We start from the raw sequence: 18,383 nt of genomic DNA on the forward strand, positions 1-18,383 counted from the left end.
CAAATGTTAGCAGTCCAGGTATTAGTACTTGTCATCTTCCCTTAAGGTAGGTCTAAGCTGTTCTCCCCTCTTGAGACTTGGGGCAAAAACCCCAAAGCATTTTAAGGCATCTGTAACTGAGTCCAGTCCCCGTCCCTCTGGGCTCTATCTGCCCTTTTGCATAGCCTCCCTCTAGCTCCTGAAGCCCTACCCCACACTTGCCCAGACAGCAGCAGGCAAGGACCCACTGTCCTTGCTCTTCAGCCATCCCCATCTTGCCACCTTTCACCGGTGTGAAGGTCTTGGCTGCCCTACTGGGCTTGAGGCTGGAGGCATGTCAGGCTGTGCTTCCCTAGTCCTCTGCTGTTTGCCTGAGGGGCTCTGTCTGGTTCACCAACACTGGGCACCTAAAATGATTTTCTCTAGCTCAAGAATGGTTGGTTCCCAATGTCCCTGGACTTGCTAATTGTGCCTGAAAGGGATGACTTTTGGCCTTGGGTAAGGGGAAGGTAGGGTGAAAACCTTGGCTTTCTCCCCTTGGGGACCTCCGTTTTTTTTCCCCTTCTCCCAGTTGTCTTGCTTGGAGGCACCTCATCTTTGTGGTCCTGCGTTTTCGGGAATGTGCTCAGAGCAGCAACGTTTACTTTGGGGACTCCATGCGGAGGGATTTTATGGGAAAAGGGTCCTTTCGAAAGGAAGCAAGGCTTACTCTGGCCTGTACCCTGGGAACACTGACGCATGTGGAATTCCACTAGAATTCCACTAGTCTGCGGAGAGGCTGTGCGGGGGTTTCTGAGTGGCATGTGCTGTCTGCCCCAGACTTCTAGGATGTCCTAAATATTGAAGGGTATAGGGGGGTGGCTGGTCCCGTGGCTAGGCCTCTGGGGTCACAGGCTGAAGGGTGAGCCTTGTAAATGGAGGCTGAGACTGGGAAGTTGGTCCCAAGGAGCCAGGGCGCCACAAGGAGGAGGCAGACACCCCTCAGTTCAGATGGGGATGAGGCTCCTGGGGTCTCCTGCAGCCAGTCCCCTACCCCAACCTTCAGCCAGGAGCTAGGGATTCCGACCTGCCTCCATCAGGGGCACATCTGGCATCTGGATATTTGTCATTCAGGACTGGAAAATCCCGGGTTAGATGCAGAGCCCCCACTACACTTCCTTTTCTGGGGGGAAAGCTCTGACCGATCACGTTAACTCAAGCCTCCAGCATCCCCAGCCCCTACATGGCACCCACAAGTTGGGAAGCTGAGGGTTGGTTCCTCTTGAGCCAGGGATGACTGCTCAGGAGCCAAAAGGCAGGTGTGGATTGACAAGGGGGTGATGGAGAGGACCGGAGAGGAATTACAGTCCTCCTTTCCTAGATGCTACCATCTGGCGTCCTGGGTCGGGGGGAGGTGCTGCCAGGCCCATTCTGGATGGTGGCTGCCACCCGGCTGGGAACGCCCGCCCTGCCTCAGCCATCCTACCCCAGCAGGACTCCCTGGAGAGGCCCCCACTTCCCTGTCACGTCTGAGATACACCTGTAGTCTCCCTGCCCTCCTGGTCCCCTCCAGGGTCCTCCTGGCCCACAGTCTCGTCCCGGGCCTCGTCCCCACTGCCCGGGCCCTCGCCCAGCTCCAGGATGGTGGGCAGGTGGCCCTGCTTGGGGGAGCGCTTGCGCAGGCTGAGCAGGAAGGGCTGGGGCAGTGAGAAGATGTCCACGTTGTTGCCCAGGTCGATCCACGTGACGCTGGGGAACTTCCTGGGGTCCTTCAGGGCGTCAGTGAGGTCGCGCAGCAGGGCCCGCGTCAGCCGGTTGCCGTTGAGGGCCAGCGTGGTCAGCCGGGGCAGCATGCTGAGTGCCGGCAGCAGCTGCAGGACCATGTCGTCCGTGAGGCCCGTGAAGCCCAGCTCCACGCTGTCCACCTGCTCCCCGCAGCGTTGCAGGTAGCCGGTCACCCGCTCCAGGTCACGGGGGGTCAGCGGGATGCCAGACAGGTCCACTGTGTTGTCCAGAGGGTTCCCGGCCAGGACTGCCTTGAGGCTGAAGGGGAGATGAAACAGCAGCGTTCAAGCGGGTGGGGCAGGCTTTGCTCCGAGGCAGCCTCCACTCAGCCCTCTGCCCACGGGGCAGAGACCAGGGGCCCCGGTCCCCTTGCACTGCCCACATCTCAGCCCGGCTGCCCGGCAGGCAGAGCCTGGGGATCACAGGGCAAGGCCCAGGTGTTTCTGCAGTGACGAAGGGGACATTCTGGGGCCAACGCCAGGGTCTGCACTGGACTCCTTCCTTCCTTTTTTTTAAAAAAATTATTTATTTATTTTTTATTTTGGCTGCACCGGGTCTTAGTTGCGGCACGCAGGATCTTTAGTTGTGGCAGGCACGCTTCGTCCCTCATGCGACCTTTAGTTAGTTCCTTAACCTCTGCACCTCTGTTATTTGCCTCAGAAATGAAGCCGACTGGGTACCGTAGGGTCGTCATGTGAAATAATAAACGCAGTGAGAACGGCGCCCTGTGCAGGAGGGCGGCGAACGGCCGAGCTCCCTGCTACCCCACGAGTGCCACAGACCTTGGAAGCCCCTCCTTCAAGACCATCTTCCCCGCCAGACAGAGGGTCCTTGGGGGGGCCCTCGGGACAGCAGGTGGGGGAGGGCGCAGGGGCCCCGAGCCTGGTGTGGGCTGCTGTCAACCCCCTTCCACTCCCTACCGCCCGCCACCCCTTGCTCTTCTTTCTCACCCGCTCCCTTGCTCGGCGGCCCAGATCTCCCAGCTTCCAGATACCCCAGGCAAGCCCCGAGGCTCCAACCCTGGGAAGGACAGGGAGTTGGAGGGGGCTCAGCACCTGTTACCATCAGCAGCCCTGGGATCACAGCTTGGGCTTCCTTGTTGGCCTCTTAGGAGAAAAAACAGGCCAAGGGAAGAGCTCGGTAAGAGTCTCAGTGGAGGGAAGACAAGTGCAAAGGCCCTGAGGCTGGTAGAGCTCAGCGTGTCTGTGAACCAGCAGGAAGGCCAGTGTGTGGGCGGGGGCGGGTGGGGGACCGTCACTTGGGCCTGAGTGGGTTTCAGTCAGCGGGACAGGGAGGCGTCCGAGCAGAGTGAGGCTTCTGAACGAAGAATGGACTGAGCGCCCTGTGTGCTGGGGAGACAGGAGGCCCCTGGGTCCCAGCAGAGCGTACCCTCCCGCATTTCCCTCCTCCAGAACTAGCGCACAAGCAGACAAAACTGCTCTGTCCCCGCATTTGGTCCCTGCCCTCAGCCCACTTGGCACCCCCTTTGGCGACTTCCTCCACCAGGGAAGGGCCCTTGAGAATCCATCTCCTCTCCTGCCTTGGGGGGCGGGGGGTGGTGTCCAGAAGAAGGGAAGGGGGCCCAGAGCTCTTCTGCTCAGCGAGGGGGCTGGCCTTCCCCTCCCATCTGTGCAACCCGGAGGAGGAGCCTGCGCGCCAGCAGGGCCCGGCCAGAGCCTTCAGGACACCGGCCACTCCGCTCCGTGATTCGCAAGCAGTTCCCCTCTGCTTCTTTCTGCGGTGCTGTTCTGGCCCCCAGGTCCTGTGTCCCAGTGTCCCCTCTGCCCCCAGGGTGCAGGGGGCCACACGAGCCCTGAGGGTCCTCACTGCTGTACGCCAGGGACAAGGCTGGGGTCTGGGTGCCCCTGGGAGACGACAGGAGGGCTGGGGCGAGTGCCTGCATTCAGCGCACCAGGATCAGAAACCCCTCTTGTCCCCCTCCCCCAGCATCAGGACGGGCGCGCACCCCCAGATCCCACCACACAGAGTGGGGCCCAGTCGCCAGCATCTCCCAGGGCTCCTGCCCACCTGGAATGCCCACCCTGCCTGCCACTTTCCCCCCGGCCCCCAGCCCTTCACTTCACCTTCTCCAAGCAGCTCTTGCCCCCCCATCCACGGCCCCGGGATGGGGTGCTGTCCCGCCAACGCCCGGCCCAGCACAGCTGGCTTTGAGCTGCCCTTGTAGGAGGCGGCTGGGCGGCGGCGGGGGAGACCTGCCTCGGGTGACCGTGACTCACCAGGCCTGTGGCTTCCTCTTCACCAGCCCGCGATGGCGCCTCCACTGGGAATGGGGGCTGAGGTGGTAGGTCAGCTGCCGGCACAGCTTCTCCATGGCGCCCAGCGCGTCACCCTCCTGCAGAGGAAGCCATGGGTCCCTGAGTCGAGGGAGCAGGCAGGGAGCCCAGGCCCCCACCTCCAGCTTCCTGCCTCTGCGGGACCAGCATGGACCCCAGGCCGAGCTGGGGAGGCCTGCTGTGCGGGCCCAAGGTGGCCGCCCTGAGCAGGGAGCAGGGGTTGCAAACTCATCTGCATGATGGTTTTAGTTTCTGTGAATTCGTTGCTATCGCTGAAAAACCTGAGATTTCTATAGAAGTTTGGATTCCAGGTGATCTGACAGTTGACCCCTTAGCCAGGGTTGCCACGGTCCCAGCCGCTCCCCGATGCCCAGGGCCATCTTGCTCACGCGTTCGCCAGACAAATACCTGCTGGGTACCTCCTAGGTGCCGGGCACTTGCTCTAGAAGCTGGGGATTCAACCACAAACAAACGTCCTTGCTCGCGTATTCCACACAGCAAAGGGGACAGTGAAATACTTTACCGCGTCTCTTCTGCCCACGTCAACGGTGGGAAAATAAAAGAATGAGGTGCCAAGTGGTTTCCGGCCCAGTTCATTCATCTTCGTTACCTGTCTGGCCCATCAGCATTTGACCTTGAGACCCTGGGTGTTATGGCCTGAATTGTGTCCCTCTGCCAAGTTCTTAAATTGAAGTCCTAATCCCCAATACCTCAGAATGTGGCTGTATTTGGAAATTGGGCCTCTGAAGAGTAATTAAGGTAAAATGAGATCACTGCGGTGGGCCCTAATCCTATACGACTGGTGTCCTCATGAGACGAGATCAGGACACAGACACGTACAGAGGGGAGACCACATGAGCACACAGGGAGAAGACGGCCGTGTACACACCAAGGAGAGACACCTCGGAAGAAACCAACCCTGCTGACGCCTTGATCTCGGACTTCCAGCCTCCAGAACTGTGAGGAAATACATTTCTGTTGTTTAAGTGGTATTTTTGTCACGGCAGCCCCAGCAAACAAATACTCTGGGTTAAAGGATGCAGCAGAGAGATTTTAGAGGCTCCAACTCTGTCCCAAGGGGAGTCAATTCAACAAAGAGTCCCCGAGGCCTGGGAGACCGAGTGGCCCAGAGCGTGCGCTCCCACCAGATGGTCCGGGGCCAAGGGCCAAGGCCAGGAAGTGCCAGGCACGGATGCAAACCCACTTGCAGACGGCAACGCGATGTGGTGAGGTCAGCCACGAGCCAGGGGCCAGTGCCCAGCAGGGCGCCTGGCACAGAGAGGCTGCTCAGTAAAGGCTGGCTTGATTATCACCATTACCATCATCACTCTGTTAGTGCTGTCCCCCCCTCCCCATCTGCTGTTTGGCCCTCCAAGGTTTCAGGTTACCTGTGGTCAACCTCGGTCCAAAAATATTAAGTGGAAACTTCCAGAAATAAACTCAGAAGTCTACAATTGTGCGCCACTCTGAGTAGCGTGATGAAGTTGCGTGCTGTCCCACTCTTTCCCGCCTGGGACATAAATCATCCCTTTGTACAGTGCATTATCACTGCATATGTTACCTGCCCTTTAGTGTAGGAAAAACAGGGTTTTTCGGGCTTGGTGCTATCTGCGGTTTCAGGCATCCCATGAAGGTCTTGGAACATATCCCAAGGGTCACGGTGCTGGCCGGGGTGAAGGCCAACTTTGGAGGCCAAAGGGAGAAGGGGAGGGGCTGGCACATGTCGAGCTGAGGGTCTGCACCCAGGACCCCTGCATGCTGGAATCACCCAGAGCTTTAGACAACACTGCTGCCTGGGCCACCCCGCAGCGATGGGTGGGCAGCTCGGGCACGGGGACTTTTCAAAGCTCCCCCGGTGATGCCCCTGTGCTGCCAGGTGGACACACTTTACAGACAAGAAGGGCCAGCGGGTGGGGTGGGGTGGTCTGCCCGGCATCACCCCCGCGACCACCGGGGACAGAACGTGGCCAGTCTCCCACAGCACCCGTTCCAAAGCCGAGGAATGAGCTCCTGGCCCTAAACCTAACCTCCCGCAGGGCTTCCAAAATCAGGGGCCACGGACTCTCCCTCCGCCCTCCGGGCCCGGAAGGAAGGAACAGGAAAAGGGGCGGCAAAGCAGCCGCCGCAGTGCGCCGACACTGCCACCAGGGGGCAGCCGCGCGCAGGGCGAGGCCCCCAACCTGAGCCTGTTTCCTCATTTACTAAACAGGGACGGAAGATGTGGTCACTTAACAGCGGACCTGACACCAAACGTGAGCTAATGTTCTCGGGAGTGAAAGCCCCTCCGCTTGTCTGGACTAACGAAACACAGCTAACCTTTACCGAGTTGTATCACCTACTATACGCTGGGCACTAACTCATAGCCATCCCATGAAACTGGGGCCCCTCTAATCCCGCTTGACACATGTGGGAACGGAGGCACCAAGAAGTGGAGGGGATGGCAGGCCACTCGACGTGTAGGACGGCATCAGGATCCAAACCCCGCAGTCTCCTTGAGGCTGGGCTCTGCTCTGCCCTTGAGGGATGAATCTTTTGCGAAGGTTGGTTCAAGTAGCTTCTATCGTTTGCAAACCAGAAAAGCCTCAAGCAAGCCCACCTACGTTTTCCCAACTCCATCACTTTTGGAAGCCCCCTCCAGGCCTCCTCCTGCAGTAAGAGTTAGACTAAGCAGGAGTCGCCCAGCGTGGAGGACGAGGAAGGAAGGGGAGGGAGGCGAAGAAGGAGGATGCTGGCCCCTCTCCTCTCATTCAGAAAGCCGCGGGGCCCAGCAGCGCTTTTGTGGGACCACACCCCACTCCCAAGCCACAGCTGACCGGTCCAGAGGCGGACCCTGGGGGATTCCCGACTTGGGACAAGACTCCTCGGGGGCTGAACACTGACAAGTCAACTCAGGAGCCCCGGGCAGCCATGAGGTGTGGGTAGAGGGGCGGGGAGTGAGGCCGGGTGGAGCAGAGAGAGGGGGGCAGGTGTCTGTGCTGTTTGGAGTTCTGGTGCCTCTTTCAAGCTTGGCTGCCACCGGGAAGGATAAGTCCTCTTCCTGGCTGGAGGCAGGCCGCGGGGGCTTCTGTTGCTTGCAACAGAGGAGGCTGCAAGGCAGGCTGCGGAATCTGCAGCTTTCCCTCCCACCCGTGGAGAAGGAAGGAGGGAGAGGGGCTGTGGCGCAAGTCGGGTACACTGGGCACCGGCCCAGCGCCGCTGACCGCGGGCCTTGGAGAAGACCCTGCCTGAGGGACTCACTGACCAGGCAGGAGAGAGGCCCACGGCAGACCTGCAGGCCCCTCCGGACCGGGTCACCGTGTCCCTCTGACGCCCCCTGCCGTCTTCAACCCCCCACCCCAAGAACTGTAGCAAGCACAGCCCTGACCGCTCTGCACTCAAGGCTTCCTCACTCAGTCATCAGACACGACTGCCCTGTCTACTGCACCCTGGACGCTGCTCCAGATCCGGAGACTGTGCTGGGCTTTTTGGTCCACTCCCCACCCCGTTCTGTGCTGGGAAGGCTGAGCTCTTACAGACGGCACCACCCGGCCCTCTTGCTCCTGGCTGTCAGTGGGACTCAGCTAACGGGACGGAGGTCAGAGGGCAGGAGAGAAAGGCCCAGGATTAACTCTTCTCACTCTCTCCCTGCTTTAGCCAGCCTCCAAGTCGGCCCCCACGGATGCTGGCCTCCTGGCAGGGTACAGCCTCCTTCCACACTGCATTAGGGCTGACTGGGTGATCAATACGCTACGGCAGCAGGGACAGTATGTGATGTCTGAGGCTGGCTTATAGAAGACCCTGTGCTTCTCCCTTGCTCTCGGGGATCACCCCCTCTGGGGTAAGCCAGCTGCCCTGATGTGAGGAAGCTCAAGCAGTCCTGTGGACCAGCCACGGGGCTCGGAGCTGAGGCTTGCCACCAGCAGCCATGGGGTATGCTACCCTGCCAGTCCTCGTCGAGCCACCAGGACTCGCAGCCTGGGCCAATGTCCTGAGCCCCTAACTAGAACCCCCCGCCTGTGCTGCTCCTGAATTCCCGACCTGCAGAGGTGGATCAATGATGAATGTCTGTTGTTTTGAGCCACAATGCTTTGGGGTGACTTGCTATGCAGCAATAGAAAATACAATAAAATATAAAAGAAGAACAAAAGCACAAGGTGGCTCTGGGAGAGCTCCTCAACAAATCACTGAGCATACACCCTCATTTTAGTGTCTGCTGGTGGGAAGCCTGATGGTGGACATGATGGAACAGACGTGCTGGGTGGGAAGGAAGGAGTCCCTAAAACTTCCCACTACATGATCCACGCTGATAGGGGGATTTGTTCTGGGTGATTTAGGGACACCCAGGCGGAAATGTCCAGGAGTGGGGAGACTTTTGAGTCTAAAGACAGGCTGCAGATACAGACTTGGGATTCATCAATACCATCATCATACCAATGCCTCTTCCCCCTTCTGCAGGCAGGCACAGACCCAGCCCTTTCTAGGGTCTCGGCCCACACCCTGCTGGGGTACAGGAGGGGGTTTCTGGTAGGTTGAGAAAATAGACAAGACTCATTCGAGGTGGTCATCTTAGCGGCGGGAAGGATTATTTGTCTTGTGGATGCTTCACCAGGAGTTGGACCAGAAAGGGCTACTTTCTTCGTCCCATCTCACAGCTAAGGGAGACCCCGCCCCCCACCCCTTTTGTCTACAACCTCTCGGCACACACTTGGGCTGATCTGAAATCCTCAGATGAAAGAGGTTCGAGCAGCAAGGCCTGGCTAGCCCTGAGCCAGCTCACATGGGGGTGTGTGTGTGTGTGTGTGCAGAGGCCGCCCCCATCATCACCTTGGGGACCCCAGAGCCAGGATCTCCCACCCATGCCTCAACCTCAGCTGGGAGAGTCCTTCCAGAGGGCCTCTCCTGCCACGTGGCCTTGGGTACGGGTAGGGGACTGGCCAGGGCCTGGGCCTCCAGCAGAGTGGACCCCACTCTGGCTGCCTCTAGAAATCTGGGTTGGAGATAAGCCTGTTGATTTCCAAGACTCTGAGTCCACGGGGGCTGGGCCTGAGGCCATGACTTTCTTGCTTCTGCGTCCCCCACTGACCTGCTAAGTCTGAGCACCCCGCCTGGCATGTGGTCAGTGCCCACAGACTGGTGACACCTCGGCTTCTGGGTGTGAGGCTCTCGGCCGTGCCAGGCACACACCCACGCTTCCTGTAAATCATCTCACTGAGCTCTCGAGACAGCTTTACAGGGGAAGCTATGGCTACGTCCACATCTGAGTTGAGGAAAACAAGTTCAGCTAATTAAGTGACCTGAGAAGGTTACACCTGTGCCACGGAAGCAGTGTTTGTCCCCCCTCCGCCCCCAGTTCATATGTTGAACCCCAATCCCAACGTGATGGTGCCTGGAGGGAGGGCCTTTGGGAGGTGATTAGGATCGGACGAGGCCACGAGGGTTATCGGAAGAGACCCAGAGCGCTAGCTCACCTCCCTTCTGCCACGTGAGGCCACAAGGAGAATGTGGCCGTCTGCAAACCACAAAGAGTGTCCTCACCAGAACCTGACCGGCCCGGCACCCTGACCTCAGCCCTCCAGCCTCCAGAACTGTGAGAGATAAGTGTCTGTTGTTTATCAGCCACCCCAGTCAATGGTAATTTGATGTAGGAGCCTGAGCAAAACCACCTGTGAATGGCCCTCTAGCCCTCCCCAGTGGGGGGGGACAGATGGCAGTGCAGGACCCCTTGGCCTCAGCCCGCAGCCCCTTAGTCCTGTCCTGTTTCCTGGGGTCGACATGGGCAGTTGACCACCTGCAGACCGGCCTATGTGGAGGGAGGGGGGCACTGGAACTGCCCCCAAACAGGCCCCTCCTCCCCAGCCCAGCCCAGGTCTTGCGAGCCCCACGGAGCACTGATGGCCCAGAGATCCAGCACCTGAGCGCTGGCCTGCCCTGCCCAGCACTGGGGCCCGAACGCTGGGGTTCTCACCTGGGCCGTAACCTTTCTCAGGTCGCTTCATCACCTGTATTTCGTCTTCCTCAACTCTAAGATGGGCATAAAAAACAGTCCTCTCCTATTGAGCTGCTCTGAGTGCCCTGTCATCTGTCACTCCTCTCACCTGTGGGCAACTAAATCCATGCTCTGGAAAGGGCAGGGGTCTGGCACCCACAAGGCCTCCTACGGCCTGGTCTCAGCTCTCCAGGAGAGCCAGGTATACCCTGAATGAGAAGCGGGCGGTTCCAGCTGCAGCCGGTCCCCTGTGGCCCCTGCACCAGCTCCTCGTCCCCAGGCCTTGGGGCTCCCAGTCCGCCGACGCTCATTACTGTCACACGTCTGAGCCCAGCACCCCTGCCTCTTGCTGTATCCCTCCACCCACCCACCCCACACCTGCCCCGACGGGCTCCCAGCCCTCCATGGCCAGCACCCCACCTTGAAGTCTTGACACCAGGCATTCCAGAGAGAAGCCAGAGAGAAGGCCCCAAACAAAGCCCCAGATAGCGGTGCCACCCCAGAGCAAGGTTCCAGCCCCTGGGCGCCCGGGCCAGTTGCGGGGTGGGCTTGGAAACCGCCTCTCGCCCTGATCCTAGGTCCTGCTCTGAAGTGGAGGCCGCCCCAGGCACTCCTCCATCCTGCCCTGGATTCCTGCCCCTTCCTTCCTGCTGCAAGGAAGTGCATCTCTTGGAAGCTGCTGGAAACTGAGGGATGGGAGCGAAGAAACCAAAACAGAGAGAAAAGCCCAAGTGTGGAGCTGCCCTTGCCCTGGCCCTCCTGTCCCTGCCTGGGTCCCAGCCTGGACTGTGGAGCCAGCGGGAAGAGGGGCAGATCCCCCAGACCCAGAGGGGCTGGGCAGCGCCCGCGGAGTCTGGAGAGCCTCGGAGCCAGGCAGGAAGTGGACAGGAGTGAAGTGGGTGGGTGTAAAATGACACTTGGCCTCAGAGAGGAGGACAAGTGGGCATAGTGGGGACTGCAGCAAACAGAGCGGCATGTAGGGCCACAGCTACATTTGCTTACACAGCGCCTTTGTGCAAAAAAGACAAAGCCCATCTCTAGGTGGACACAGTCTTGCACCCGTGCCCCTGGCTGGTGGGCAGAGAGAGGGCTGGACCAAGCTGTCTCCTGTCTCCCCGACCCCTGCCACCTCTGTGTACACATCTTTGTGCAGGGTACAGCCTACACAACCATACCTGGTGGCTCTGGCCCCATGTAACAGGGGTGGCTACTCAACTCCAGGCCTGTAGAAACGAGGAGCTTCCCATTTTTCAAGGGCAGCTATGGGGATTGTATGAAATACCCTGAGGTTTACGTGTTGGTAGTGAATCCAGATTTACTGCAGCCCGTGGGCCAAACAAGGCCGGTGCTGGTGGCGCTGGTATGCAGCCTCCGCCGTGGATGCTGGGCCTCAGGGCAGGGTGGGCACCTCAGGTGCTGCACGAGGGGCCCAGGCAGCGCTGGCCAGCCCCCCTTGGGCACCGGGCTGCTCCGCCCAGGAAGCTCCCCCCTTACACCCCGGAGCTCGCTGGCTCAGATCACGGACACCCTACCGGCTTAGGACAGTGGATGTGGCGTGCCAGGCTGATGATGAGGTCGTGTGTGATGGGGTCCACCAGGTTCCTGAAGCTGGCGTAGCGGTACAGGACGTCGTCCAGCGAGGTCGACTCCATGCCTAGGTCCTGCAAGAGGGAGGGATGCCCAGAGCTCAGCGAGGCCCCACCTCACCCTGGAGCCCCGCCCAACATGCCCAGACTGCCCCCTGGCCAGGGAGGAGACCCCTCCAAAGTGGCTTCCCATCCCACACCGAAGCATTTACAGAAAGTCCCCCGGGGGCCAGACAAGACCCTGCAGAGACGGCCCTCCCTAGATAGCCCCCCAGCCTTTGCCTCTCCAGTTCCCCCAAGGAGGAAGCCAAGGGTGGTGGGCCGCAGCGCTGGTGGCTACTTCTGCACCTGGAACAAAATTTGGAAACGGCGTGATAGTAAAACTCTTGTGCTTTGTGACAGGACCACGTATTGATATTTATTTGCTTTCTTTTTGCTTCTGAGGTCATTCTTACTGCTCCTTCTGTGAAGGACCCTGCCTTGGTGTTCCTCTGCCTTGGGGGGTTGGGTCTCTGAGTTGTGGGGTTGAAAGGAGAAGCTACCAGGCACCCAGAAGAAAACCCCACCAGCCCTCCCCCTAAGAAAGGATGTCAAGTAAGGTCCTCGTAACAGGAGGGGCGGGAGCACAGAGGCAAGGGGCATGGAGTGGGCGGGGGCCACGGCAGAAACCTCTGGGGCAGAGGTTCCCCAAGCCTCGGGAGGGACAAGGGCTGGGAGCATCTGCAGAGACCCCTGTCCACCAGCAAGAGACCCCACGGGCTTGGCCAAGAGCAGTGACCAGTCTGGGTCCTAATTCCCGGGGCCTCGCTCCAAATGTTCTGGACTGTACAAGACCTGAAGACTCTTGTCCAACCCCAGGGAAGGGGCAGGCCCCCCAGACACGGCTAAGGTTGAATTTCCCACCAGCCAAGCTGGCGGGGGCTTGAAACAGAGTTAATTGCTTTAGAGAAGTAAAGAAAGATGGTTTTCTACCCCAGGGTGCTGGACTAAACGTGTGCCCTCTGTGGAAGAGCTTGGGTATGGCTTCTGACTCTTCTCAAACCCCCTCTCCAGTTTCTGTTGTCCTTGGCCGGAGCTGTGGTTCCCTCCTAGCTTGGGGCCTTGCACAGAGCAGAAAGGAACAAGGGCATTCCCATCTGAGGACTGCCCCACCCTAGGCCCCCTGGGCCCCCAAGCCATATGTGGAGCTGCCCCATCACCGCCCAGAGAAGGCAGGCTCCCAGCCTGGGTTGCCATGGTCCAGCCACCTGCGGACAAGAATGTGTGGTGACAGGTGAGTCCCAGCTGGGGTTTGCTCCCTTGTCATTTCGGTGAGTTATCCTGAACTTTTCTAAATACCTTCCCCATGTGATTCTTAGAAATCCCTGAAAGCAAGTAGGCTGGGTATCCTTATTCCCAATTTACAGAGGAAGAAGCTAAGGCTCAGAGCAGCTGACTTTTTTTTTAACTAACCGTCAGAATTTCAGGAATGGAATGTAGGACTGGTGACTACAGTTAGCACAGCTGTGTGGGACACTTGAGAGTTGTGAGGAGAGTAGATTCTAAAAATCCTCATCACAAGGAAGAAAACATGTTTTCAAACTATATGAGGTGATGAATGTTAACTAAACTTACTGTGGTAATTATTTTGCAATATTTGTAAGTCAAGTAATTATGCTATACACCTTAAACTTAGTGCCAAGTCAATTATACCTCAGTAACACAGAAAGAAAAATAAATTGCATGTCATAAAGATGTTAAAAAAAAAAGAATTTCAGAAATGGTAGGGGTGGGCTTCCACGTGGGCCTGGGGCCTGTCTTGGGAGGATCTGCCTTGTCTACCCCTGGGGTGAGCTGGGCAGCAAGCAGGCTGGAGGGCGGGGATGCTGCCCTGTGGTTTGGCCGCTGACCTTTCTAAGAGCAAAGGGAGAAAGGGCTTTGCTGGGGTATCTGGAGGGGCCGTGCGCTCTGTCCCACGGGAAGCCTCGCGAGTCCAGCTCCTAGCGGGGTCCCCCCCTCCGCACTGGTTCCGGAAGCTCTGCCTCCACCTCCCTGTTGGAAGAAATGGGTCTCAAGTGCCATCGAGGACACAACGGGCCAGCCTTGGGCTGTTTCTGTTTGGCAGGAATGAGCCTCAGAGGCAGCGGCCGTGCCCAGCGCCAGGTCCTCTGGCTCCGGAGATAACTGACACGGTCTGGCGTGGACGCGGTGAGGGAGGCGCCGGCTCAGGGTGCGGACAGGTCCAATCGTGCCGTGGACCTGTCCCCACCTGGCTTGTCCAGCCCCTCAGCCTCCCGGGAGGCATCCGGGGCAAGCTACCTGTGTCACTGCGTCTCAGCCTCCTCGTATGTAAAATGGGGACGGTGACCCCGCGTCACAGGTGGGCGAGGGACATAAACCTAGTAACACAAGGTAATGACTCTGCAGGGAAGAGAATCACCAGCTGAGCCCCCCCCCCCGCCACGTGCACAGGTTCTTAGTCTCTTTTTGGATACCAGGCCCATTTGAGAACGTGACAAAAGCCATGACCTCTCTCTCTAGAAAAGCCCGGGAGTCGGGGCAGGACAGGGAGCCTGGCGCACAGTCCACACCGGCCTCATGGTCAGCAGGGCATGCCAGGGCCGCGGGGAAGCTAACTGTCACCAAGCAAAGTGCAGACCCTGGCGCCGCCCTCTGTGTGGTAGGAGAGGCTGGGAATATAGGAAGCGGAATTCAGGCTGTCAATACGTGGACGAGAGACCTCTTCCCCCTTGGGGTCCGTTTCCCCATCTGTGAAAGGGGCAGACGGACCACACTCGTAGTTACTGAGCCGTGTCCCAAGACCTTGGGGCTGAGGATGACAGGAGAGAGGCCAGAAGAGTCAGCGAGGCTTTGGGCCCAGCTCTCCACGCAACAGCTCTCTGGCTGTCCTTCAGGGTTTTTGTTTGTTTGTTTTTGTTTTTTAAAGTAGTTCTGTTGTCAGAGAAGTTTGAACCCCCGGGACTGGATGGCTGCTTGCGTTTCTTGGGTTCCTACCAGCCCTGCCCCGTCTTCCCACTCCCCTCCCCTTCCTTTCCAGGCCAGTAGAGGCCATCCCATCCTGGCAGGACCAAGGAAACCCTAGCTGCTAAGCCAGGACGCTGGGGCAGGTGTGGGAAGATGTAAACTGTCCTTCCCCAGCCCCCCGCCCCCTGCCACGCACGTCCCGCCCTGCATGTCCCCACCCTCCCTGTCAGTCTGGGTGCCCAGCCTGCTGACAGTGGGTCCCTCTCTCCGCGCTGCTGCTGTTGTCTGGGGTCATGGAATTGTGGCTGGGGAGGGCGCAGAGAGTGGGAGAAGGGAGGGGGGAGGGAGGGGGTCTCCCCAGGAAGGCAGATGTGCTCTGGGTAAATTACCTGTGAGTCATGGCCACCGCCCGCCCTGTGAATTCCAGCTGGGGTGGGGCTCCCGGAGGTCCCAGGGCTCTGGGTTACAAGAAGCTGCTGCAACAGGGAGACCCAGGTGGGGGCCTGACAGACGCTGCTGCAGTTTCATCGCTTTATTCCTTTACTTCGACCCCACCTAGGCCCCTGGAATACTTGTGCGGCTTTCAGACACCTCACATGTCCTGAGGGCCTCGGGCCACGTCTGGCGTCCTTGGTGTCCTCTCCGTGTCACCCACCAAGCCACCCACACTGTCACCCATACTGGGGACAGATGTGTCATGACTGCACTGACACTGCTACATACCCTGCCCACCAGGGACCTCACAGTTCCGTCTGCCCTGGCTGCCTGTCGGGGTGGGGGAATGAGGCGGGTGGAAGGACCAAGTCGACGTGCGGCTCCTCCAGGCTGCCCCGGGCGACTGCTTTGGCCTTGGAGGGGCTGGCCTGCCTTGCAAATACCAGGCACTGAGGAGACTCCTAGCTTCCTCATTGTGTATCTAAATGGTACTATCCCTAGGACCTGGGCGTGTGGACGGTTCCCGATCAGAAAACCTGGGAACATCAGCCCGAGTCACTGCTCTGGGCAGCTTGGCACGGAGAGTGTCGCTGGCCTGCGACCAAGGGGGTAAACGGCAAGCACGTGTCACCTCAAAGAAGTGGGGCTCCCATGTTACTGAAGCTTGAAGAACCAGGTTTGGGGACTCACTCCAGTGGGAAGAGTGAGGGGTACGGCTTTCCAAAAAGCAAGCAGAGATTCACAGTATTTCTCAAAGTGTGAAGGGGGTCCTCAAGACCCTTTCAGGGCCTCTGTGAGGGCCTCTTTTCCAATGACACAGCAGCATGATGCTACATTTTCTTTGTAGACTTCAACCAGAACAACCTACTACAAGACATCGAATGCAGAAGCAGTGCGTGTGAGAATCCAGCTGTCTTCTACTAAGCCAGCCACACATGAAAGGGAGTCACAAAACTATGAAACAATGCCGCTCTTCTCACTATATTCTTTCTTTTGGAAAATATAGTTATTTTCACAAAAATTTCTTTCACATTGCAAGCTTATTAACTTTAAATGAATGAATAAATAAATCTTTAAAATATTTTTGTTTTTATTTCTTATACAGCAGATAGCATTTATAAGATATGACCCACATAGAGAAAACCTCTTTGAGGTCCTCAATAATTTAGAGTATAAAGGTTCCTCAAAAAATTAAAAACAGAACTACCATACAATCCAGCAATCCCACTTCTGGGTATATATCCAAAGGAAATGAAAACGTACTATCAAAGAGACAACTCCGGGCTTCCCTGGTGGCGCAGTGGTTGAGAGTCCGCCTGCCGATGCAGGGGACACGGGTTCGTGCCCCTGTCCGGGAAGATCCCACATGCTGCGGAGCGGCTGGGCCTGTGAGCCATGGCCGTTGGGCCTGCGCGTCCGGAGCCTGTGCTCCGCAATGGGAGAGGCCACAACAGTCAGAGGCCCACATATCGCAAAAAAAAAAAAAAAAAAAAAAAAAAAAAAAAAAAGAGACAACTCCACTCCCATGTTCACTGCAGCATTATTCACAATAGCCAAGACACGGCGACAACCTAAGTGCCCATCAACCTATGACTGGATATAGCAGCTGTGGTCTATATACACAATGGAATACCATTCAGCCGCGAGAAAGAAGGAAATCCTGCAACAACGTGGATAGACCTTGAGGACATTATGCTCAGTGAGATAAGTCAGAGAAAGACAAATACTGTATGATTTCACTTATATGTGGAACCTAAGAAGAACTGAAAACTCTGAAAAACAGAGTGGATTGGGGCTGGGGGGTAGGGGAATGGGAGACGGTGTTTAAAGGTACATACTTGCAACTAGAAGAAAAATAAGTCCTGGAGACTAATACACAGTACAACTATGAAAGACAACAAAACTATTGTTACCAACACTAGAAGAAGTGATATTTATGGGACAAGACAGGGGTGTTGGCTAACGCTACAATGGCAACCACATTGCAATATAAATGTATCAAGTCAATACACTGTGGGCCTTAAACAATGTCATACGTCAATTATATCTCAATTTAAAAGAGTTAAAAAAGTATAAAGAGGGCTCTTGGACTTCCCTGGTGGTCCAGTGGTTAAGACTCTGCGCTTCCGCTCAAGGGGGTGTGGGTTTGATCCCTGGTCTGGGAAGTTCCGCACGCCACGCAGCACGGCCAGCAACAAAAACAAAAACAATTAAATTAGAAAAAATAAAGAGGGTTCTTGATACCGACAACAGCTGGAGAACCGCAGGGCTAGAAGCATGGGGTACCCTGGGAGAAAGGGGCTAAGCTGAGCCAGGCTAGGAGCCAGGGAGCCCCTGGGGAGGGTGTAGCTTCCCTGCTATGCTCTCTCCCATCACCCCGACCCTCGGCGAGGCTCCCTGTTGATGTGGGTGTGGTTTTGGTGGTGGGGCGGGGTGGGGGGTCTGGGAGAGGAAGCTCAGCCCATGCCCACAGCTCGTGTCTGGTGTCTGGGAGCAGAAGCGCTATCAATCTCGGGGGCTGGCCCCGAACTAGTGAGCTGGCACCGTGGGGACCCCGGGCAGCTTCAGAGGGGGCACCCAGGACCTCGGCAGCGCTTGGGGTGGAGGGTCAGCGGGGAATTTTGACACTTGCCTGACGGCCAGCCTCTCCTCTTCTTGGCCTTTCTGAGTATAATCAGAGATTTTAGATCTCTGCTCTTATTGTTTTAGTTTGTGGGGTTTTTTTTTTTAATTGTTAAAGGCACTCCATCGATGATAAAATTTGGCCACGTGCATTCAGTTTGAGCACAGATTTGCACGTCTTTGGGACTGAGCTAACGTTCAGGGCCGCCACTCAGCCCTTCCCTGGAGCTGCTCCCATACCTGCACCTCATGCCGTCACTGCCCGAGAACGTCATCCAGAATGAATACATGGGTGGTTATTTTCTGAGCTCTAGCCTACCTGAAAAACCTTTATGTTAACGTCATACCTGAAGGCAACCTGGCTAGAGAGAAACTAACCTTCAAAACGCGGTAGCCCCCTGGTACTCAGCATGGCAGGCGACTCTGAGGCAGTCTGGTTTTTGTGTCTTTAGCTGCTTTTTCTGCCCAGATGTCCATGGGATTGTCTTTGACAATAACCTCTAGCTGCCTCTCCTGGATGGTCTCAGCACACGGTCCCCCGCTTCCCAGGAACATCAGTTCAACATACGGCGTAGCCCAAAAAGCAGCCGATGTCTTTACAGCAATCTCACAAGGTCACTAAAAGGGCACCCTCGTGACAGCCCACCCAAACTCCTAACATCCCTTCCTTGTGTCTCCCCCAAGACCCCACCTGTCCCTCAGTGGCTCATCTCGACCCTGCAAACTCTCTCAGCACCCAGCCCTTCCCTTCCTAACACAAATCAAATCAACTCC

At 57.4% G+C, this 18,383-nt stretch overlaps 1 protein-coding gene across 2 annotated transcripts in view; it reads right to left on the bottom strand.

The window, feature by feature from the left end:
* Positions 1-53: 53 nt before the first annotated feature.
* Positions 54-18,383, bottom strand: part of LRRC75A (leucine rich repeat containing 75A) — a 35,992-nt gene continuing 17,662 nt past the window's right edge. For both annotated transcript variants that reach the window (XM_082603316.1, XM_082603315.1), the window contains exons 2-4: positions 11,535-11,663; positions 3,981-4,096; positions 54-2,001 (exon numbers count right to left, since the gene is read on the bottom strand). In XM_082603316.1, the coding sequence (XP_082459442.1) occupies positions 1,482-2,001; positions 3,981-4,096; positions 11,535-11,663 (765 nt within the window). In that variant the 3' untranslated portion in view covers positions 54-1,481. The remainder of the gene's footprint in view (positions 2,002-3,980; positions 4,097-11,534; positions 11,664-18,383) is intronic.

The sequence above is a fragment of the Mesoplodon mirus genome (assembly GCF_964341445.2).
Source record: "Mesoplodon mirus genome assembly, chromosome: 18".
In the NCBI taxonomy this organism is placed as follows: Eukaryota; Metazoa; Chordata; class Mammalia; order Artiodactyla; family Ziphiidae; genus Mesoplodon; species Mesoplodon mirus.